This window comes from Pantherophis guttatus, chromosome 1 (genome assembly GCF_059756535.1).
Source record: "Pantherophis guttatus breed Tessera chromosome 1, ASM5975653v1, whole genome shotgun sequence".
Lineage (NCBI taxonomy): Eukaryota > Metazoa > Chordata > Lepidosauria > Squamata > Colubridae > Pantherophis > Pantherophis guttatus.
Window position 1 is genome coordinate 307,178,757 of NC_142063.1, and position 24,527 is coordinate 307,203,283.

Here is a 24,527-nt window from a genome sequence, read left to right on the forward strand (position 1 = left end):
GTGTCGGCACACGCAAGTGCTTTTGGCATCTGAGGGAAAAAAGGTTCGCCATCACTGCCATAGATGATGATATCTAGTTTTGAATATATAGGACTATTTTCAGAACATAGATGAAAACAAAGCAAATTATTTATTTCACTGATTTTTTATTTTATTTTAGGCATTGTGGTGTGACTTCTCAATACCCCAGGAAAAATCTGAAAGAAATAAAGGTAAAAGTAATATTTTAGACCATTTGATTTAAGATCAGGAATTGGAAAAGCATTGCCCACGTTGATATGAAGCTGCTCCAGAAATCAGTGCAGAAAATGCAGCCTTTTTGTGACAAAAATAGATGAATGGAAGATAATTTGAATCTCACTTGTCTCCCAATTTAGATAGCTGTCAGTTAGTAGAAAAATGTATCTGCATATTACAGAGCTCTTGCATAAATATCCACAGTATTGAAGGAAAGGATTACACTGCTTCTTTACCCTTTCAGGTAAGCTGTATCGAAGTATTATTTCTCTTCTTTTCTAACCAGAAAAGTGGCTGTAGTAGAGTCTGCATTTTTTTGAAATGCTTTTTATAATTGAACACTGTTAAAAGGACAATTTTTCAGCAAAATAGAAATTATGGATAAATAATTAAAACATGAAATTTCTGTTATTTGGATTAAATTGGATATTTTCCCACTATAATGAAATATATTTTAATATAACTTTTTATAGGTAGCGAATGTCTGGCCAACAAAATATGGCTTGTTATTTGAACGTAGCAGTTCCTCGCATGAAGTATCTCTAAATCCAAACAGGTAAAGTAAGATGATAGTTGCTTAGATCAGAGTTCCTGAACCTTTTCAGCTTTGCAGACCAGCGGCCGGTGGGGGGAGGGGATGGTTCTGCACACATTCATCCCCACGTGTGAACAGCATGCAAGCATGTGCACGCACACTCCTTTTGCGCAGCTCCATTTGTGTGCATCCCCACTTGTGTGAACAGTGGGCAAGTGTGTGACTAGTCAATCACAACATATCTTCCAAGATTGTTGTTACAGTGATAAATTGAGGAGACCCTCCCAAATAGGCTATATGCACTGTCAGAAAAAAAGTGAAATATAAAGACAAAATATCATAATTGCCATATTCCCAATTTTCAAGCTGTTGTTCAGAATAATGGATGGGAATTATGCAAATATGCATGTGTATGTGCATAGCATCATATTTCCTTCTACTTTAACTTATTAGAACATTTCTGATCAAATCACAGTTCATTGCTAATATGCAATTTGTTACTTTGGAGCTTATGTGGCCTTCAATTTGAAGTTGTTATCAGAACATTTGTAGTATTTAGAATTTTTGTTCATTTTTTTTTTAGAGAACCTTTGCCTACCATGTTCAGCATGCTCCACCCATTAGATGAAATAACACCAATGGTTTGTAAGTCTGGAGGTAAATTATGTAATGCACAAAAAGTAAGATAATTTTAGATCAGCTGTAATCAGAGACACTTAGCTTTGTTGATTTCTCTGCATTTGGTAACTTTAAAAAATATGAGATATTGGGATACATACCGAATTATTTATAAATAGTTCAGATATACATAATTGATATGTATATTCAAGATTCAATTTATCTTGAAATTGAACACATAGAACAGTAAGCTTAATGTCAGGGTTCCAAGTAACACCCCCAACGAAAGAAGACTCCGAAGTTCCTCAAAGTTCCATTTTATTAGAGATGTCATATTGGCACATCTGGGAAAATCCGAATCTGAAAGCTTCCAGGTTTTCCCCACTCAAAAGAAAGTCCAAGTCCCTTCCCTTGCACCCCATGCCCATCACATGGTCCAATCAATGCACCGTCCCAACTGGAGATGCCTCCCAGTCATGCCAGGTGTAGGCCGAATGTCCTTGACTCTCAGAGAAAGGAATGTTGTTATGGCTAGATATCTCCACCATTCCATGCAATCCCCCCTCCCAGTTTCACAGCACTAAGGGTGGCAGCCCTGAAGATCCAAAGAAAAAGATGGCTTCCAGGGCTGACACTTGAATTGTTTAGGTTTCCCCAATCTGGTGCCTTTCAGATATTTTAGATGGCAAACTCCCATAAATCCAGTCACCATACTGTACCCAGTGGATTAGGATGATTAAAAATATAGTGCAATACATCTGGAAGACATTAAATTGGAAAAGGATTATCAGAAAACAGCTCAGCAGCTGGCTAACTTTGTTGGAAGCTAAGGAGGACTAGACTTGGTTAATACTGGGATGGGAGGAAATATAGGGCTAACCTGGAAAGTTGAAAAAATATAAGCTAACCTGGAAAGTTGAAAAAATATTGAAAAAGACAGCAGCAGATCACTTCTGTATTTTTGTCAAAAACATGTTCATATTCATGAAATCACCCAGTCTAGCTAGACTTGGAGGAGGATAATCTTCACTTTATAAAAAAATGTTAACATTTATCCCATTTTTTTCAGTAGTGGAATTTAGTTACAAAAGAAAAGGGGACATAATAGACATACCAAGGAAAAAAATTACAGGGGCATAAGTTGAAAATTGATTTATTTTATTTATAACTGAAGCTATTTAAAAATGTGGCAAGTTTTACAGATAATTGTTTAGAAATCATGTCTCTTGACAAGTAATCAGTTTGATCCTCTCTCCATTTAGCAGCCTTGTTTACATCTGCCAGAATACAGTATGTTGCTGATTATTCCATGAGAATAGTTTTCGTCAATGCTGAGCCCTCCATTCTAATGACGTATGATGCCTCTCAGTGCTTGCATTCCATATGGGCCCTTCGAAGAGTAAAAGCAGAGGTAAAAAAATTAAGGATGAAGTGAGCATGGTATCCTAGAAAACGAGGATAATTGATGGCTTGCCTATTCTGTGAGCGGTTGTTGTTCTGTGTAGCTTACACTGCACAGTCATCTGACCCACAGTCATGCTGGGTTCTAAGATTTATATATTGGACAGAGGTCAGCAACTAAGGTTTTAGATTATAACTCCCATAATTAATGACTATTGGCTGGATTAATGGAAATTTATGGAAGTGATACTTAGAAAATCTGAAAGGCCACTTTTTAAAAAAATCCTGTCTTAAAATGTGAAGTTATACATATGATTATTTAAATCACACAAACACATTTCTTATTTATCTGTAGGAGCAAAGTGCAGTCTTGAAGGTCTCTGAGCAGGCATGGACCCCACAGCATGCAGCTGCCAGCAGTTCCTTCACTGCCCATCTTAAGAATCTATCTAAGGGTGACTCGCCTATGACTTCTCCATTCCAGAACTATTCCTCTATTTGTAGCCAAAGCAGGTCGGCATCATCCCCCAGCATCCATTCCCGTTCACCTTCCATTTCCAACATGGCAGCTTTGAGGTAGGTTGCTCACTTTTCCTGTCCTTGTACTTTCTCTTATTTCAGGATTATCATTATAGCAGGGGTCAGGCATGCTGCTGAGATCTATATTTCCTTTATTTATGACTATTTTGTAAACAATGAAACTAAGTGAAATTTCAAAATTTTAAAGTTTTAGGAGTTCCTGCTGTAGTCGTAAGTACTTGAGTTCTTAATTTCTCCTTCTCAGTTTTTGAGTAACCCTTAATAATTTCAGGGTCACAGTTATATTTATATATTGCCATAAATGCATATAGTATTTTATTTCATGAACAAAGGTAAATATGCATGTCCCAGGATAACGTTGCAGGATCCAATCTGGCTCGGCCACTGGGACCAGAGGTTTAGTCGTGTCACATTCTAGTGAGTGAGAGAGAAGAGTGAGGATGGGTTCCAGCATGAGTCCAAAAACTTGGAAGACTAAACCTCTGGTTTCCCCACCATCCAGTCAGAGCTGAAGAAGCTTCTTGGATGAGAAGCAAAACGTCTTCAAAGAAAAACCAGAAAGTTCAGTTGCCTCTTGAAAAAAGCATCTTTGGGACAACTCTGGCTCCATGACCGACCCAAATTGGATCCCACAGTATTTTATTTCATTTAATTTATTGGTATATATGAATCCTTGTTCTGTAGTAGTAGTTAACATGAAATGTGGTACTGGCTACTAATTTGATTGGCTTTAGGATTGGATTGAACCAATTTATTAAAGTCATGGGGATTTGGCAGTGTTCCTGCCTCTCCATTGGTTGGGGGACTAGTGCTTCCCTTGTGTAGTTGGTTGGCCAGCGTGAGAACAGACTACTAGACTAGGTGGGCCAGGGTTCCAATCCAGCAGGGCATTGCTTATGTTCTTATGTTATGTTCTTAGTCTGTAGTGCTTGAAATCCTAAGATGTAAGAATTTGGGCCTGTAGTGGAAAGGGAAGTTAGCTGCTGTACATGTATTCTCATAGAGAAAATAAACGTATTTCTTTGTCTTTGCAGCCGATCTCATTCACCAGCCTTAGGGGTACATTCTTTCTCAGGGGTACAGAGATTCAACTTCTCCAGTCATGTTCAATCACCTAGGAGGCACAGTGCCTGCCATTCTCCAAACAGTGCTACTGAGTCATTTCTTGCCCCAGAAACTGAACTCATTGTTCCAGAGCTTTGCATAGAGCATCTATGGACAGAAGCCTTCACTACCCTGAGGTTTGGAAGAATTTATTCCATCTAAAAGAAGTCTTTACAGAATCCTGACTTCCTCAAACCAAATGATTTAATCTTCAGAAAAGAATACTTTATGTGGCCATATTTTTGCATGTAATGATAAGCCAGGCATTTGGAGGAGCAACAAGCTCTGACTTGAAACTCTCTTGCAACCATGAATGCATTAAACCAGGGGTCTCCAACCTTGGCAACTTTAAGCCTGGAGGACTTCAGCTCCCAGAATTTTTTGCTGCCTGGGGAATTCTGGGAGCTGAAGTCTTGCAGGCTTAAAGTTGCCAAGGTTGGAGACCCCTGCATAAAACCACTATCTCTGTTTTCTTTGGTGAACATATTTTCTTGTATAAATGACAGGACAATATTGAGTTCATATGAGTGAACATTCACATTGTGATTTAATAAGCCAGGATCATATGCTTATTGTGAAGTAAAATACAGTTATTGCACTGAAACAGTAAAGAATAAAGAGCATTAATAGTGTTTTCCTCCACAGCTTAGACTGCTATAAAGCTCTATAAAGCAATATATAAAGTTAAGTGCTATTGCTAATTTGTAATTATCTGGGTGAATCTCATCAGAAGTTTATTTTTGGAGCTAAAGTGAATACCATATGCTCTACCATTCAGTTATGCCAAACTATACTTAGCAACTCATGGCTTATAACCTATGTATAAATCATATTTCTGATTATCTTAGTCATTATCTAAATCCACAGTATGGCTACCCATTCATTCTGATTGAACTCTATGATTTCCTTCTGAGTTTATATATATAAATATATAGCATTTAGAATGATAGGGCAAATACTTATAGACTTCTTCAAGTAAGAAACTTATTATTTTTTGCTTTTAAATGTTGATAGGGAGAAGAATTGTCAAGCCTCCAAAGTATTTATTACAACTGATTTTTGTGGGCAAAAGTTTTTGTGCTATTTAGTGGAATCCCAGCTCCAATTGCGGTAAGTATGTTTTGATATTTATTATTTTTATTTATTGTATACATTTAAAGATACAGCTTAGTTTTCCAATTGGATAGGAAAATATTATTTGAATTTTTTCACAATGTATTAACCGGCTCAAGGTTGACTCAGCCTTTCATCCTTCCAAGGTCGGTAAAATGAGGACACAGATTATTGGGGGCTAAGATGACAGTCATAAGATGACTGTGTAAACTGCTTAGAGAGTGCTCTAAAGCACTATGAAGCAATATATAAACCTAAGTGGTATTGCTAACTTGTAATTATTTGGGTGAATCTGCTCAGAAGTTTCATTTTTGGAGCTAAAGTGAATACCATATGCACTACCATTCAGTTATGCCAAACTATACTTAACATGGCTTATAACCTATGAATAAATCAGACTTCTGATGATCTTAGTCATTACTTAATAACAAAACATAACCTGTCAATTCAGACATTTGCTCTAAATCAAAGGAAAGCTGTTTTTTTTTTTTGTCAAGGCTAAAGGCACTCCATCTTGATCTAGTCCCTAGGTCAAATATTTATGTGTATTGTATTATATCATTGATAGACATTTTTTGGTTTCTAGAAAAAGTTGCTTCTATTATATTACAGTCATTTTTATGTAAGATTGTTCTGTTCCTCCCAACTCCACTTTTAGATGTGTAAAGTTTCAGCAGAGTAATGACAAGTCACAGTTGATCTTTGGTGCCATTACCAACATCCATGCAAAGGATGCAGCTCCAGTTGATGTAAGTATGAGTATGTGAATTACATGTAACTTGTATTAATTGACAGCATTTACTCAGATAATTGCAGATTAACGTATTCTCTTCATTTGATGGATTTACAGAACGTTGATACAATGCTGGTTCTGGAAGGCAATGGAAACTTAGTGCTCTATACTGGAGTGGTTCGAGTATGTACATTATTTCTCTTCATTAATAGCTTTATGTTTTATCCATAGTTTCTTTTGTAACATTTTTCTCCTTTTTTCCATCTTATGCAAGCCCTTTCTATTCCGTTTATGTGCCCTTTCTTTTCTTTAGTATTTCTCCTATGTGTAATAGCATCTCTGTTCTTCTTTCCATTTCCCTTTCATTGTATTGTGTATGAATCTTGTTTTCTTCAGATGTGTGCTATTGTACTCAGTTGCCTCTATTTCAATGAGATGTAGGGTCAGGCATGTGATAGTCATGTCTGTTTCTTCCTCTTTCCTACTCCCACTTGTTTTTGAAAACAAGAATATAAAAAATGAAAGCTGCAATCAACAATACAAAAGGGAGTGCCTTTTTAATTTTTCCACTCTGGGACAGCTTTTTTTTTTCTTTTATAGTAAAAATCATATCGCTCAGGGAAAACAACACAAAAAGGGCAATTTCCAATAGAAAATGCTCCAGAAGAAAGAAAGAAAAATTAAAATAAGGGAACTGGAAATTCATTAAATCAGCCACTGATAAGGGAAGGCAACATTTACCTGAAGGAACTAGATCCTCTGTTGTACTTTAGAGAATATCTGTTTCTTTCAATTCAATAATGAAAAGAATAAACAAAAGTTTTATAAGATTTTGAAACATTATAAACATATACTCTTGCATAGGCTCAGTATGAGAGGAGACAGATTTGGGGCATTATTTATTTTGTTATGTTTTGGGTGTGTAAGCATTGCCAGTTGTTTGAGTAGGCACTAGTAGGTTAAGTAGTAGTTAAGTTAAAATCTAAGGTGGCTGCGTATTGTCAGGATTCATTCAGACTTGAACTAGAAGATCTGCATGTAGATTCAAGAACATAGCTTGATTAAATACTTTTATTGTAGATATTAGAAAAATCTTAACAACAAGGTTCTTAAGATTTAAGCTTTATATACAGGTTATTTCTTTCATCTTTACCATGTAATGAATCAACAATTGTTCATTTCTCATTGGGAGAAGTGATGGGCACCTGTATATGTTAAATCTTCAGATTTTGCTTGTTTTTGCTCTCGCATATGAGATATCCAATTCTACATGGACATTTTTCAATATTCAGTTTATCACAATAGGTGTTAAGTATAGATTTTGTTCCAGCATTCTAGATCAGTGTTCTTCAAATCTGACAACTTTTAAGATGTTGGGCTGTTCAACTGTTTTAAAATAATTGCTTAGGCTTAATATTTTAAGAATATTTTACCTTTAAAAACTACCTATATTGAAATAACTGCCTGCTTTGTTTCCTATTAAAAGGTAGGAAAAGTATTTATACCTGGTTTACCAGTTCCATCAATGACAATGTCAAATCAAATGCCTCGTCCAAGCACTCCTCTGGATAGTATCGGCACCCCTTCCAAGCCTTTGAATAAACTCCTTGGTCCCTTAGATGAGGTAAGGAATAATGGTATTTCTTTAGCTGGCAAGACTTGCATTGCATATTTTTCCACAGCTCTCTATATTAATATTAAAGAAACATTTCAAAAATTTTGCATTACTGAGTGGTCTTTTTCTCCTTAGAGTGCCTTTGTATCGGCAGTTACTCAGACTTTTTTGGACACAGATGCCAAATCACCTCTTCCAATTTATCAGTATCCAAGATTGTAATGAATGTATACAAGTTTTTTTCAGACTTGGCAATTTTAAGATGTGTGGACTTCAACTCCCAGAATTCCCTAGCCAGGCAGAGAAACACTGGTTTATACTGAGGATTGCACATAGTTTTTTAGGACAAAGTCCAAAAATGGTAAATCTAGGCCTGATTACAGGTTAAGAAAACTGCATGGAAGTCATCAGAAGCCAAACTCAATTAGGGCTTCAGGCAATGTGTTGGTGGACTGCTGTTCCCATTGCTACTCACCATTGAAGTTCAGCATGTTCACTGGAGCTATGTGTTATTCATGTTTGATTCAAATAGCAGTCAGAGTTGCTAATTTAAGATAGGGTTGAATTACATCATCTCAAATTTTTTCCAACTATAAGTTCCTGTAATAATTTTTATAATTGCAAAACATTTTCTCCTTTTATAGCAAGGTGTGCTGTCCCCTGTTCCGGAGTTGAGGGATTCCTCCAAACTTCAAGACTCCTCTTATATTGATGATTGTACTTTTCAGCAACTTTCAACTTTTATTCATTCTGTAAGAGATCCTGTTCAGAACAGAGTGACTCTGGTAAATTTAACTCTTTAAGTTGAGTGATTTGCTCAAATATCATTTGTATTTGAACTTCTAAAATATGGTTTGAAGGATTTATTATTCCTTCAAATAATAATTATTTGATAATAATAATCAACAAACTTGTTGGTGGCTTGAGTGTAAATATTAACCCAACTGTCTTGTATCTGGAGAAAATCGGAGATTTATTAATACTGGGACATGCTTGGAGAATTGGAAACTTATCTGAATAGAATTGTTGTCTAGCAGGTTTGAGCCTAAAACTGCTTTAGAAGTAGGATGTAATATACACATAGTATATATCTACTGTGATTATCCGAAACAGAAAGATCAGAACATTTGAAAGTATTGGTCCAAGGAAACCTGTCTTGTTTCCTGGTCATGCTAGTATTTAGGTACTTAGGCAAGTTTCTTTAACTGTATTTAAGTACATTTTACAACATGGTACAATGTAGTGAGTGATTTACTGCTATAGGATTGATTGATTTTTAATCCCAGCAGTTATAAAAGTATTGTACAATTAATATCTGTATCATTAAATTATTTTATAAAGAGATGCCTCCTTGTGCTTTAGTTAGTTTGCTTGGCATATTAACTGTCTTGAACAATTAAAATGGAGGATAACAATGAATCCTTTCTAACTAAAACCCGCACAAGGCTGAAGACAACAGCTTTCTATTTGTCTTTGGGATACCTTAAATCTGCCATAGCTTATATAATAATATATATTGCAGATTCTGAACGTTTTCCTTGTGAGATGATGTAATCTATCTTCCTTCTTCTAGGAATTTAATAATGGCTCAATGGTTAGAATCACCATTCCTGAAATTGCAACTTCAGAATTAGGTATGATGTTAATTTCATACTCTCCTTTTCTTTTCTTTTTTTAATTAAGAACTGCTGTGGAATTGAGCAAATTAAAAGCAGCCTTCATTAGAACGGCTGTGGAATCTGAGACTTTAATGATTCATTTCTCTGTCTAATTAAGTTCAAAATTAAAAAAAAAACAGCTAATGTTAAAAATGCTATTGTTCATATCATTTCATTGGAAACCTTTCACATTTTTCCACATGCAATGTGAAGCTTAGTCATCTTGATTTTATTGAAATATGCAAGCTGCTCTTTTGCTGAAATAATTGTATTGGCCTCAAATATGCCAAATGAAGCATAGAACAAGTTCTTTGTCTTACAAATAACTAGGTTCTGGATTACTGACTTACTCATATTCTTTTTTTGTGTTCTTTCTGCCTTACCTTGAATAGTCAGAATATGTTTACAAGGCATTAAGAGTATCCTGCCCAAAGAGATTGCTGTCCAAATACTTGTCAGATGGTATAATGCCTACAATGCACCTGGAGGGCCAAGCTACTATTCAGAGTGGACCTTATTTGTGACCTGTCTCTTGAACATGATGGGTTATAACACAGAGAGAGTAGCATGGACACGCAATGTAAGTAAACTTGCAATCTTATAAATGACAGCGGCTGCCTTGAAACTCTGATCTTACCTTTGCTGTAGGTGTTTAAACAAAGACCGAATGACCATTTATCTAGAATGCTTTAGTAGCGGAATCTTACTAGTATTGAGCTGATTTCCAAGTTCCTTCCATTCTGCGATTCTTGACTTCGAGTCACCTGCTAATATTATTCAGAAAATTTGTTCTCCAAAAGTGCTTATCATTTTAGATACCTTGAGTAAAATAGTATATGCCTTGTTAATATTAATGAAAAGAGACTGTTGAAATAATGTTGCACTCTTCTTCTTATTTCGTCTCTTCCCCATGTTTTACTTTCAAGTCCTATATTTTGCAGAAATATTCTAGTGCTTTTTATTTGACTGAGTACACAGTATTATTAAAAGAAATCTTAGATGCATATGAATTTCTATTACAGGAACATTTGCTCATAATGATTTTTTGTGCATGAATAGAAGTAATTGATACATAGAGTTACTATTCATTATTTTGAATTTAATGTAAGTGTAACACTGAAATATGAATTCTCTGTTTTAAAATTTACAAATATTTTTCTTGTGAGTGAAACATAGGAAGATATTTTATATAAATATCATACATATAAATAGCAACATTCTACAATTTGATTTGAGCTTGCTGTTTTTGTCAGAGGTCAAATCTTATCTGTAATCTCCCAGTGGCTATCCCTTAAATACATTAGCATGTTAGTCTTATTAGAAATTCTTCTCTTACTGCCCTAACTATTCACACTAAATTTGTGTTACTATACCAAAAACTGATACATGAAAACAATTCATAAACTTCCCTTTTTACATGAATAATTGTGTGTCCATTTTTGCTGCATACTTTGTGGTCAAGAGTCTATGTTCTCTGAAGGCAGTTGTTCTCTGAAGGCAATTCACCAACCAGTTAAGATGGTTATATCTGATTGCTTCTCCTTAGCCCATTGTGTCCAGCTCTTTTATTTCAAAGTTGGTTTCCATTAAACTGGGCGTGTTTAATTTTCAAACAGTTGCAAGCGTCAATGGATGTATTGAATCCTTACATCCATAATTTGTGGACTAGGAGATACAGTAATACATTCATTCTTTGAAATTACTTGCAGTAGAAAATATGTAAAGGAGTAATGGCAAATTGTATGTGGAACTTTTGAATTTCATCACAAATAGCTCTGAATACTCATGTGATATCCTGAATTTCTGTATGATTATTTCTTTTCTGTTCACTTCAGCTAGATTTTGAAGGATCTCTTTCGCCAGTCATTGCTCCCAAAAAAGCTCGGCCTTCAGAGACAGGATCAGATGAAGTAAGAGAAGAATTATTTAATTAATCATTCCAGACAGGTTAGATATGTCTGAATTCATATTATTCAGGAATTTTTTGAATGGATCATATATATGAACTGCCAAAAGAGACTTGTTTTTGTATGAAGGCTAATATAATTTGTTGATTTATGATTTAATGAGTAGCAACTTTATTTGTAATCTTCAAAGAGGTTCCATCTGTTACTGAAGGAAATCAACATCATTTATGAATAGAGATGTGCAAATAAATTATTTTGAGTTTGAAATAGGCTATATTGACCTTGAGACCAGTTTGGTACAGTGGTTAAAGGTGCCAGGTTAGAAACTGAGAGATAATGAGTTCTAGTCCTGCCTTTGGCATAAAGCCAGTTGGATGACTAATCTAGACACTCTGAGCATTAAGAAGGTGATGACAAAACACTTCCAAAAATCTTGCTGAGAAACTGCATGGACTGCCAGACAATTGTCAGGAATCAGGACTGACTTGAAGGCATACATATGCATGTACAACCCCCCCCCCCACACATCTTATAGGAAGTTTTCTGACACTTTTTCAATTAACACAGAAATGTTCTCATGTTGTTCTGACCTTACTGAAAAATGGTACAAGCTTTAAATAAATAACTGTTTTGAACTACCGTAGGAATGCTTACAATAAAATCAGATGAGTTATTCAAAATAGTAAATAGTATGCATATCTCTAATTATAAATGTATGTACATATTGTACCAAGTGACGCCATAGTCTACCTAGCCAAGCAGGTTTTACTTTGACTTAGTAAGCTCCCTCATAGTGAGAAACTCTACCAAATATTAGGGAGACCCTGCAAAAATCTATTTGAAATCCGGGCATTTCAGGAGAAATGATTTATTTTGATTCATTGATCAAATTTATATAGCCCCGCCCCCCCAAGTCACAAGTGTTTGAAGTTAAATGAATGAACATTACAGGGTATGGTTCCCCACCATCTTGCAGACACATAGGACCAGTTCCTCAATCTCAGCCATTTGAGTCAATAAGTGTAATGTTATGCGAGAGTGACCTTGCCAGGTGAGGGGAAGAGATACTGCCTAGGAAATCATCAGACTCGAAAGGGGGAAACCCCCAGTGGCTTAAGGCTCAGAAGAAGAAAGTTAAGAAGGAGCCATCCTGACTGATCAGGCAGTTAAAATTGGCAGTGGGAGTAATTGACTACTGCAATGCACTTTACACTCTACTTGAAGACCATCTGAAAGTCTCAACTGCTCCAGAATGCGGCAGTGCAGGCAGTGATGGAAATGTCTCAGTATGCCTAGGTAACACCTATGCTTCATGAACTAATGCCAGCTTGTTTTGGGGTGTGATTCAAGGTTCTGGTTGCTACCTATAAAGCCCTATATGGCATAAGGCCTAGTTACTTGAAGGATCACATGTTGCCAATAGTATCTGCTCAGATGGTTTAATTTGACAGGATTGGTGTGCTTTGGGTCCCATTGATTAAAGAATACCACCTGTCAGGACCCTGAAAATGTGTCTTTTCTGTAGCAGTACCTGCTGTTTAGAAGGGGTTTGGCCCAGAAATTTATGTAATCCCCAACTTATTGGTATTTTGACAGCCCTGAATATGTGGTTCTTTGCCGAGACTTTTGATGAGGATAATTGACACGCCATTTCTTCCTTTTTGGTGTTATTTATTTATATATCATTCAAATTATATACCCCCATCTCACCTTATTGAAACCATTAAAACATATAAAAACATTAAAACAGTATATAATAACATTAAATTGGTTTAAAATTAACAAGATGGGATGGAAGGGAGCAAGATGCACATGGGGGCAGGTGGGATCTTAATTTAATCCATTAACTACCTCCAGAATGATGCATCCCCATTGGAATCCCAGGCCAGTTGGCAGGTCTTCAGCCCTTTTTGGAAGGTCAAAAGGGTGAATGCAGATCTCACCAGGGGAGGGGGATAGACGTACACAATGTTTCAAAGGGTAGGAGGCTCTTTTCCTGGACACTACCAGCTGGAATTCCTTGACTGACTGTGTCCATAGCATGGCCTCTCTGCTGGCATGAGTGGGATGGGCAAATTCCATCACGGTGAGATAGTTCCTCAGGTAAGCTGGACCCATGCTATGAAGGGTTTTAAAGGTGATAACCAACACCTTGAATTGGACCTAGAAGTAAACTGGCAATCAGTGTAGCTTGTGGAACAGCAATGTAACATGGGCTGCCTTAGGGATCCCAAGAACAGTCCTTGTGGCTGATTCTGTGCCAGCTGTAGCTTCTAGATACTTTTCAAGGGTAGCCCCATGTAGAGTGCATTACAGTAGTCCAAGCAAGACATGCCAGTGTTCCCTTCTGAATTTAGTTTCTCTGCCATCTCTGTTCTTTTGTGTTCTTGTGTTTTTATATTTGTTTTTGTTCCTTGTTTTAAATGTTTTTAGCAATTTATAAACCACCCAAAGTTGCTGGAGGTCAGGCAGGATATAAATTTAATAAATTATTATTATAATTGTTCCCAATGAATTACCATGCTGGATACTAATTATCATATTTATTTATTTATTAAATTTGTATGCTGCCCATGTCACTTACAAGTTATTCTAGGCAGCTTACAACCAAATTAAAGCAACAAGATCAAATGTTAAAATATTAAAATAATAAATATTATCTAAATATATTTGCGTCAATATTTTAGGATTCCAGCATGTGATACTAATATGTATATTTTAAACATTACCTTTGTTATTTCTGACCTCAGTTGTTATTGTGTCAAAATGCTAACAAACCTAACAATCCAGTATGAAGCACTCTTATTACCTGTTATTTTTGTTTTACTAGGACTGGGAATATTTATTAAATTCAGACTACCATAAAAATATTGAGTCTCACCCTTTGGCTAAAGCTCTGCGACTGGATCCATTGGAAGCCAAATTCCCTAAGGATAATCCTTCACACAACCACTGCTTGGATTCCACCACTCTTCTCTTCCCCCACATCCCTGTAATTTTCTGTGTGCTGCATTTAATCTATGAGGAACTCAAGCTGAACTGCTTGATGAGTGAAGGAATTCGTTCTCTTGTTGTTCTTCTGGTACAACTGGCAAGGTGGGATCTCCTTGAAAGAAATTTGAGCTAGTTGTGTTCTTTGGTGGCAATTAAGTCAGTTTGGAACAAAACTTGTAAGCAGATATAACTTACTCTGAGTTTTATCTGCTACATTTCAGTCAGCAGAGTGAATACAAGAGAAAGGAGAAAAGGCTTTTTTTGCTGAGTTCGTTTTTGTTTGCCTCTTCATTGTTGAGAACTTCAACAAAGGTCTTTTCCAAATGCTTTCTCCACTGAGATAATTTCCCTCCACAAAAGAAAAAGCCATGTCAGCAATGTCCCAGAGAACCTCATTTGATGCCTTCATTATGATCTGTCTGGCACCAAGAGAATATTTTTTGTTTACCCCAAAATTAAAAAAAAACAGTTTAGAATAATGGAATATTGTTTTGTTCCAGTTTTACTGTAATTTTTGCTGTTGCATATTGCTTTATTACTGTTGTAATCACTACTTTTGTTTTTATCTATATAATGTTAACAATTTTATTGTAAACCACAGTTTATATGTTGCATGCTTTTAACAAATAGGCACTCTAACAAGGGAAGTGTCATATAATTTAAATATATAATAAATAAGTAAATACATGTCTTATATTTTTTGTATTCATCATTCAATTTTTATATTCTCCATTTAGGGATTTAAAACTGGAAGCGTACCTTGATTATTATTACAGAGACTATCCCATGCTTGTCAAGGATTCCAAGCAAACATGCATAATTGATCCCAGTAAGTATCAAGAAAAAAATTAGAATTCTTGACCGAAGGTAGTGTGCATTATTAATAATTTTAATAAAAATATTTGATTTCCCCCCATGTTTATCATAGAGGTATTAAAGTAATCAAATCTCTGCTGATATCAGCTTTCTTCCTGACTTTTGTGGGAAATCTTGTAACATTGTTTTAGTTAACTGTGAAGTTGAATAAGAAATATATAATGTTTTATGGTTATTATAGCCCATCATAAACAATTCTTATTATATTTCTTCTAAGCACATACACACACAATAAGGTTTTTCTTCTGCTTAAAAACAGTTGGCTGCTGTTAGAACGTTTATTTCATAAACCTGAATTTTTGGAAATGAAGAGAATCCTAAGGAGGATTTTTTTGGATGACACTGTTTTGCCTTCTGAGTAAATGTGAGAGAAAGCTCATCCTTTTTCAAGTCTGTCAGTAAAATAACACCTTACCACAGATGATATGAATATTATTCTAATTTAAGAATGTGCCCATGCTGTGTATGATAGGTGACACCGAAGAAAAACAAACAGATTCCCATTATAATAATAATAGCAGGGAAAGTACACCTGCTATCAAGGAAGTTAGCATTGTTTATGTCCAGAAACGATGACTTTTTTCATTCAAGAAAGACTTAGGTATCACCAATGTCCATTTATTATTATTTTTTAAAAAGTTTTTTATTTTTTATTTTTATACATCTCATTGTGTGAATGGTTAGATTCCTGGGTATCATACATTTCAATACAAATGAACATAACAATATTATTCCTAATAATTACATTTCATTTTTTCTAATTTTATTAACACATAACTTCTACTATCATCCTTCAGTTCTAAACCTTCTCATAGTTCTTCCATACGTTATATCATCTTAATATCTATTTTTACTATTTCCCCCCTCTTATTTCTACTTCTCTTTTAGCCCTCCCCCCCCCACCTATCACTCTAGCAATCGGAGCCGTGGTCCTTCCCTTTTTTATTTATTTCATATTTCAGCATGCACTTCTAGCATCAGTCATAATTTCTTTCAAGTATTTACTGTATATCCATTCATATTGTTGTTTTTTCCAATCCTTCAATCCTTATAATTCTCATTAAAATATATTCTGCCTTTGTCTAATCTCAAATTGCTTAATTCTAGCTTTTCACTATTACTCACATTTTTATACATATTTAATAATACCCTTGTACAAATTCTATTTGTCTAATTTACAAAATAATTTTCAAATCTATATAATTCTAATAATAGTATACATTACATTACTACATTACTGATATATATATTCAAAAATAATTTTTATCTTTTAGATTATATACAATGCAGTTCTAATATTCATACACATTATTGAAATATTTCCATTAAATATTTTGCTTTACATTTCTTTTCCTTTTATCCTACATCTTTCACCCGCATCCAAATTTTTAGTCTCCTTTTTTTGGGGGTTATCTCCAATTCTTTTCCATTTCATTCTTTTAATTCTTTTACTTCATCTACTCTTAAATCTGTATTTTGACTATACCCTCTAGCTTTCTCTCCCCTCGCCTTTTTCCTCCACCATCTAATTCTACAGCTTCCAACCCCTTTTTCTTCTCAGCTATCTCCCTTTTCTCCCATTTCCTTTTCATATCTTTTAAAGTATTTTCCTTTTGTTCTGATCCCTTATTCACTATCAATTTTAATGATATCTTCTTCTTGTTGTCTTCTTCTTGTTGCTTTCCCAATTCTGCTGTCTCCTCCGCTCCTTCTAGTAGTTCTATTCTTTCCTCTTTGTCCTGGTCTTTACTTGTTGTTCTGTACATTATATTTTCCAATTTTTTATCTATATGATCTGTACATCCAAATATTTCCATCATCTCCTTACGTTGTTCTTTTATGAAATCCTTAATGTCTTGGTACATCAGCTCCATTTCATTATCTCCACTTACTTCCATTTTACAGTCAGTCCAATTTAAGAAAAGAAACCAGGGGGTTATCCACGCCTCTTCCAGTCACTTTTATTTGCTCAACAATATTCAGGGGTCATTTGGCCCCTAGTCTTGTTTATTGTATAAATTCCAATAATTTTAAAGTAAATACTCATAGTCCAGCAAATGTGGAAAATCCCAAAGTTACACAGTTCTCCTTTTAGCAGCAGATGATGCTCAAACTTCAAGTTGCTGCTGGCTCTGCGTAATGCTGATAGTCCATTTTTTATTGTTTTAAATTATAAATCTAAGATGTGGGCAGAATTAATAATAATGAAAAACAAGCTCCAGATCGAATTCCAGTATTTTTTAAAATAACTTTTCAATCCCATGTCCTCTCTTTGAGAGTTCAATTTTCTTTTCCTTAGTTTTCTTTAAAAAAAATTCTCTACTTAAATATTCTTTTTTTTTTTTTAATGTGCTTATTTCGCCACTAGCAAATAGTTCAAATATCCTTCCCCCTTGACTTTCTTGGGGTCAAATTTCAATAGAAAATATTCTCTTATCCAGATCACACGCCACTCACTTTCTTCATCCTGCACAGTTTTATGTATTCAAGCTGTCTTCGGCTTCATGTCAGCCATGTTTGCTCCTTGTTGTCGGCGGAGGGGGCTTTCCTAGTCAGGGAAGGGAGATGCGGCTCCCCTCTACCTGCTAGGCGATCCCCCTTTACTTCGCCACCCCTCCAGGGTGGCTATGGTCCCGATATGGATCCTCTGATAAGGAGAGGTTGGAGCCAGCCGCAGAGCTCGCGGTCCAGGTTTCCAAAGGCGCCAGAAGTACAACCGGAAGATCACCAATGTCAATTTATATCAGTGCTTTTCAAAATTGGCATCTTTAAATTGTGTGAACTTCAACTCCCAGAATAGAGTCTTATATTTCAACTCCCACGATAGCTGGGGAATTCTGGGAGTTGAAGTCCAGACATCTTAAAGTTGCCTGCTTTGAAAAACCACGGGGTTTATATATAGAAAGTCTAATGCCCAGAAAAAGTATCTTTCAATTCAAATGGTATATGAATGATTCCTGTTCTGTATGATTTAGCCCAAACAGGCTTTATGCATCATCCTTCCTTTTTTTCGGCTGAGCCACCAAGTATCTTTCAGTGGCTGTGCTCTTGCTTGAAGGGAGAAAGTGTGCCACCCTATCCTTACTTGCCTGGAATCTGTGAAAGGAGCAAGCTGGTAGTGTTGGTATGTATTAAACTAACAATCTAGAGAAGTTATTTGATTCATTGAATATGAATTCAAATGGTTAAGAAATGAAAAAAAAAGTTTTCAGCTGCAAGCCACCTAGAATTTTCTGGATATGACAAAAAAAGAGATTGAAGGAAGGGAGGAAGGAAGACTGGCTGAGTTCACAGATAATTGATCTATTAGGAACGAATTACTCAACAAACAATTGCTGTTATGCTATAGTTCTGCTTCAAATAATGGAGAAAATATATTTGTTTGTATAAACTACTCAGATATGTCTGACAACAGCTTCTTAGCATATGGTTCTAGACAGGGGTGAAATCTAAAATTTGTTACTACCAGTTTGGTGGGCGTGGCTTGGTGGTGGTAATGTGACAGGGTGGGCGTGGCCAACTTTTTTTTTTTTACTTTTAAAAGCATTTTTTCTACAACCTTAAGAGGTTGCAGAAAAAAATGCTTTTAAAAGCCTCTGACGATCAGCCAACTCAGCTGGGATCACTAGAGACTTTTAAAGGCATTTTTTTTCTACAACCTCTTCGGCCAAAGAGGTTGCAGAAAAAAATGCTTTTAGAAGCCTCTGACGATCAGCCAACTCAGCTGGGATCGCCAGAGACTTTTAAAGGCATTTTTTTTCTACAACCTCTTCGGCCAAAGAGGTTGTAGAAAAAAAATGCTTTTAAAAGCCTCTGACGATCCCAGCTGAGCCGCACAATCATCAGAGACTTTTTTTTTTACTTTTAAAAGCATTTTTTCGACCGAAGAGGTTGTAGAAAAAATGCTTTTAAAAGTAAAAAAAAACAGCCTCTGATGATCACGCGGTTCAGTTGGGCATGGGGGGGGGCGCAGGGATTTTTGCTACCAGTTCTCCAAACCATCCACCGCCATCGCTACCGGATTGGGCGATCTGGTCTGAACTGGGAGCATTTCACCCCTGGTTCTAGATGATATGCTTATGCATAGAATTATTGTGTTATCAGTGAACTGTTGGAGATTTTTTTAAAAGAAAAATGTGCAGGTAGGCAGGTGCCACTTATATTAGTTTATTTCTGCCAGAAAATAACTTGGGTATTACTTAATATAGAAAAAGACATATTCTTCCTCCCTCCCTTATTTAACTTTGAGGATGCTTTCTAAACAAAGATTTGTTACAGTTGAATAGATTCATAATGTACCTTTAAATAGGTTTTTTTTTCTATTCTCTGAGAGAGAAATACATACTGGAATTTGGAATTTCAATATTTATTTTACTTATTTATTAAATTTTGATGTCTAATATAGAAATGCACCTGTTTTCCTTAACAAAAAAACAAACAAACAAAAGTTGTAAGTATATTTATTTGAAATAAGATTTTGAGCAGTAACGTTCCATCAGGTGTAATGAAACCAAAATTCTGGAAGCATAATTTAGGTATTAGCATGGATACCCTTCCTAAATTAGAGCACTATTATGCGAGCTGTGAAGTTGATGCCATCCTGGCAACAGGATGCGACTCCCCAACAGTGTGTCCTGCCTATGGCAATGTTTGTTTTACATACAGATTTCAAATAATCTGGCACTATCAGCTGAAATGATCTGAAGGTACAGAATTAGATTCTGTCTAAGGCCTTGAACGGTTACTGCTTATAAATAATATTGGTTTTAATAAGTTAATAGTCTGAATCTAAAGAATGCTGCTTCATACCTTCATGTAAATTTTCCACTGGCTTATCTGGCCTTGAATATGGAAGTGCATCTTCATGTATATTTAGTAAAGATCTCCAGGTTATTTAACTTCAAATATTGGCTCATATCTTTTCCTGCTAAGATGAATTTGCTGGTTCTTATGTAAATAGACTCTAATGCAGCATTACTTTCTCCCGAGCAGAGCGTTGTACTGTATATACTTGGTGATGAAAGTGCTGTTTCAAATGAAGCCTCCAACTATTTATCCAGGATAACATCAGGTAATACAATTTTAGAGCTATGCAGATTCTGAAATGGATGTTTTTACCTATTACTTGTTGCATCACCCCTGCTATAAAAAGACAGGAGTGCTTGCATTTGCATTGCTTCTCCTTTTCTCTTTTAGGACAGCGAAAGCAGCAGATGGAACAGGAAGAATCTAGGTATGTTATTTGGTGGAGGAGAGAGTGTTGCCATTTGGAATCTGTTCTCATTTGTTAGCTCTCATGAATGTAGCTCTAAGGATATTTAAGGGGCTCCCTTGTGTTTTTGCACCTCTCCAGTTTCTTCTTTCACTATTTAAGTATGTTGTACTTCTTTTCCCTGCAAGGCTGCAAAATGAAGGAGTTAGAGTGGACAGAGAGACTGAGACTCACGTTTACTGTTAAGAAAGAGGGATCTTGCCCATATTCTTCTAACAATAGCAATACCACTTAGACTTATATACCGTTTTACAATGCTTTAGAGCCCTCTCTGAGCGGTTTACAGAGTCCGCATACTGCCCCCAACAATATGGATCCTCATTTTACCCACCTCGGAAGGATGGAAGGCTGAGTCAACCTTGAGCCTGGTGAGATTTGAACTGCCAAATTGCAGGCAGCTGGCAATCAGCAGAAGTAGCCTGCAGTATTGCACTCTAACCACTACGCCACCGTAGCTCTAGATTGGCTTGCAGGACTCCTTTCCTGTGGGTTTTTCCCCTCCTTTTCAGGCAATATTTGATTAAAAGTGTTGGGACTCATGTTTCTGGAAATTGTGTATTCTGACTTGTTGCAGTTACAGCCCTTCTTGTCAGCTATTATATAACACTAGCAAAGCTATAAAAAAATTGCCTTCTGCTCTCTTCAGCAGCCCAGATTTCATAGTTGTAAATGTCTATGGAGATTCATAGTTGTAAGTGCTTGGAAATTTTTGTAAACTTTTTGTAAAATTTTCTCTCCAAGCATCCTGACTTGCCTTTCCCTTATTTCCCATTTATAAATTTCTGGGTACTTTGTTTATTCCAGAAATGTTGTTTTATGACTCCAATAATACCTGGCAAGCATACAGTAGAATTAGGGAATTGAGGTCCTTTTGAAGGGGCAACATGTTGGGAGAGGATGCAGCAGATATATCTTTGGGTGTCAAAAGGATCAGTAAGTTATATTTATTTCCTTGTTAGCAGATGCAGTATGAGGAACAGTCCATCTGCTTCTAGTCTTGCAGAAAAACTAGTTGTCTGGATGGCAAATGTAGGTAAGGAGTTCTTCTATTTTTTGTTTGTTTTGTTTTTTCAGAGGGTAAGGAGTTTGTACATCAAACCAAAGATATTTGAATAGGTTTGACATGCAGTGTTAGACTTCCTAAATATATTTGGAGACTGGAAACTTCATTTTTAAGTGATTAATATATGAAGCTAGAAACAGGCAGTAAATTTAGTGAACCAGCGGCAATTTGAATGGTGGACTGCTGCTTGAAAACTATCCCATTATTGTCATAGGCCAAAACAGATTTTATAATTTAGTTATTGCAATTTGGTACAGGACAATAGTGGGATAAAAGAAATACGCATATCCAGCTTAAGAATAGTCTTTGCAGTTCTGTTCTGTGGGAAATTTTCTCTCTTTGTTCCTGGGGCCTTAAATGGATTTATAGAATATTCTGTAAATATGGACTTCTAGAATGTGAAATGATTCTCATTCTCTCTCTAAAAAGGATTCACTTTAAGAGACCTGGAGACTTTGCCTTTTGGAGTTGCTCTTCCTATCAGAGACGCAATCTATCACTGTCGACAGCAGCCTGCCTCTGACTGGCCAGAAGCAGTCTGCCTTCTGATCGGCCGTCAAGATCTTTCCAAACAGGCTCGGGAGGGAAACCTTCCAAAATGTAAAGCAGTAAGTAATTGAATTTCAAAAAAAAGCAAAACTGAGAAAATCATTTTCAAGTATTCCTTTCCATAATTTGATGTAGTTAGATGTAGATTAGTGGGGGTTTTGTCATTTAAATAAAAGTTGCATTTTCCCCGCAAAGAAGGTCAAACAAATATTTGAACATGCATCCTCGTAGTCAAAGATTGAGTCAAAGTGCATATCTATAGAGAGTAAGATAACCTTGGAGTAATGCAGGAGCTATTGCCTAGGCAAAAAGGGCTGTAGCTATTTTTTAAGTTGAGAAAACCAGATAATATTAGGAAGCAACTGACAGATGTCTCCCTAATTCACTGAGCAATAAGAATGAGGAAGTACATCATGATCAGATTTGCAAGTTTCTATTATAATAGCTCATCTCAGTAAAAGTAGATGTAAGCTTTCTTGTAGAATTGATTTCTTGGTCAGGTCCATCTAGTGGGGATGACACTATCTTTTTTTCCCCACAGTCTGACCCGCAGATGTTGTCATCCGATTTGCCTGCCACCGTGGAGTCAGAGGAGGAAGATGATGGACTGAATGATATGAACCAGGAAGTGATGTCACTGATATGGAGTGAAGACCTGAGAGTGCAAGAGGTGCGCAGGCTTCTACAAAGTGCCCATCCAGTTCGTGTCAATGTAGTTCAGATGCCAGAAGTCAGTGACCATGAATATATTGAAGAAAAAGAAAACCGGTAATTTATTATTTTTTTTGGCCTCTATACTTTATATACAAAGTACAAAGAACTGTACTTTGTTGCATTGCAGAACATTATACTGGGAAGTACTGGTTCTTATACTTTTGCTAGAGTAAATTACCATCCTATCCAAGACACCGCATGTGCGCCTCCACTATGGAAGTTACAGCCTTTTCAGTGTTAAGAAATTCTTCTCACTCCCTTGGCTGGTTAGACAATAGAGTCCGCTGATTGGCAGAAAATAGATTTCTGTTTTGCAGCTGCCATTAATAGAAGGAATCCAAGCAATCTGATCCTCTCAGTCACTGACTGGCAATTAACATTTTCTCCCTGTTGCCAAAACAGAAACAGTGACATGCAATGAGAGCAGAATAATAGGGCTACACTTGGAAACTCAGGTTCTCTGAGGTTTTTTATGGTTTATATCCTTGCAGGGAATTGGATGGCTGAATCACTTCCACTAGTACTCACAATAGCACCATCCTCAGTTGGTTTACTCTTACTGGCTTTTGCATGTGGTGGTGGTGGGGGGCATACTGAGGAACAGAAGACAGAGGGAGAAGGAACAGATAGCTTCCCAAGTCCTGGGAGGACTGAAAATGGGTGTTTCTCCCCGTATTGATGTACTACTGCCTGTGCATGGGATAGATCTTTATCCCAGGGAGATTTTGTCTATTAGATCATGTCAACCACTGCCAGAGCTTGTCTGAGGAAGGAAATGCGATCGCAACACCTTTTAAGGTCTGAAGATAAAGAGTACACTGAAGTGACATTAGTAGTGTTCACACAGCACAATGAATCCCAAATTAACCTCTTTAAGCCTAGCATGTTGTGCGAATCTGGCATAATGTAATGAGCGTAATATAAACATTATGCTAAATACAGTAGATCAAAACTCCACTAGCTTTGTTGTCATTTGATGTTTTTAAAATATTTGACAAAGTAAAAAAAACCATTCTTTTTAAAAAATGGTTTGGAAAATGGGATTTTGAAGTAAGTCTCTCTTCATAATTAATCAGTGGTAGTCACTACTAAAAGCAGCAGTTGGTATCAGTGAATAGAATCTGGAATATTTTCAGATATATAGAGGTAACCAACAAAAATGCCACTGAGCTTTTAGCAAATATTTGGAGAGTTATTCAAGGCCTTAGTGTAAAAATGAAACATGAAATTAGTATTTCCAGACTATATGTTTATTTCAGTGGTGGGTTTCAAATTTTTTTACTACCGGTTCTGCGGGCGTGGATTGGTGGGCGTGGCATGGTGGGTGTGGCAGAGGAAGGTTACTGCAAAATCCCTATTTCCTCCCGATCAGCTGGGACTCGGGAGGCAGAGAATAGATGGTGGCGGGGCCAGTCAGAGGTGGTATTTACCGGTTCTCCGAACTACTTAAAATTTCTGCTACTGGTTCTCCGAACTACTCAAAATTTCCACTACCGGTTCTCCAGAACTGGTTAGAACCTGCTGAAACTCACATCTGGTTTATTTTTTCATGAAGCTTAGTAGTGATGAACCTCAATTACAATTTGAATTAAACCAAT

At 36.2% G+C, this 24,527-nt stretch overlaps 1 protein-coding gene and 1 long non-coding RNA gene across 20 annotated transcripts in view; one reads left to right on the plus strand and one right to left on the minus strand.

Annotated features, from left to right (window-relative positions):
* Window positions 1-24,527, plus strand: part of ANAPC1 (anaphase promoting complex subunit 1) — a 57,726-nt gene that overhangs the window by 4,770 nt on the left and 28,429 nt on the right. For 5 of the 19 annotated variants that reach the window (XR_015731558.1, XM_034427532.3, XM_087883261.1 and 2 more), the window contains exons 4-26: window positions 161-212; window positions 378-481; window positions 711-793; window positions 1,356-1,429; window positions 2,653-2,801; window positions 3,147-3,367; window positions 4,366-4,572; window positions 5,450-5,545; window positions 6,207-6,297; window positions 6,399-6,464; window positions 7,768-7,905; window positions 8,541-8,681; window positions 9,470-9,530; window positions 9,947-10,134; window positions 11,390-11,464; window positions 14,292-14,557; window positions 15,193-15,284; window positions 18,307-18,455; window positions 20,324-20,402; window positions 20,528-20,564; window positions 21,563-21,636; window positions 22,096-22,274; window positions 22,757-22,983. Coding sequence is in view for 18 of the 19 variants with exons in the window: in XM_034427532.3 (XP_034283423.2) it covers window positions 161-212; window positions 378-481; window positions 711-793; window positions 1,356-1,429; window positions 2,653-2,801; window positions 3,147-3,367; window positions 4,366-4,572; window positions 5,450-5,545; window positions 6,207-6,297; window positions 6,399-6,464; window positions 7,768-7,905; window positions 8,541-8,681; window positions 9,470-9,530; window positions 9,947-10,134; window positions 11,390-11,464; window positions 14,292-14,557; window positions 15,193-15,284; window positions 18,307-18,455; window positions 20,324-20,402; window positions 20,528-20,564; window positions 21,563-21,636; window positions 22,096-22,274; window positions 22,757-22,983 (2,849 nt within the window). In the remaining variant the exon portion in view is untranslated. The remainder of the gene's footprint in view (window positions 1-160; window positions 213-377; window positions 482-710; window positions 794-1,355; window positions 1,430-2,652; window positions 2,802-3,146; window positions 3,368-4,365; window positions 4,573-5,449; window positions 5,546-6,206; window positions 6,298-6,398; window positions 6,465-7,767; window positions 7,906-8,540; window positions 8,682-9,469; window positions 9,531-9,946; window positions 10,135-11,389; window positions 11,465-14,291; window positions 14,558-15,192; window positions 15,285-18,306; window positions 18,456-20,323; window positions 20,403-20,527; window positions 20,565-21,562; window positions 21,637-22,095; window positions 22,275-22,756; window positions 22,984-24,527) is intronic. The other 14 variants (XM_087883257.1, XM_087883263.1, XM_034427533.3 and 11 more) reach the window with 4 other exon arrangements.
* LOC148116928 (uncharacterized) lies at window positions 2,528-7,885 on the minus strand. Its single transcript, XR_015731560.1, has 2 exons — window positions 7,787-7,885; window positions 2,528-2,780 (listed from the first exon to the last, which is right to left on the minus strand). It is a non-coding gene; the product is annotated as an uncharacterized LOC148116928 (long non-coding RNA).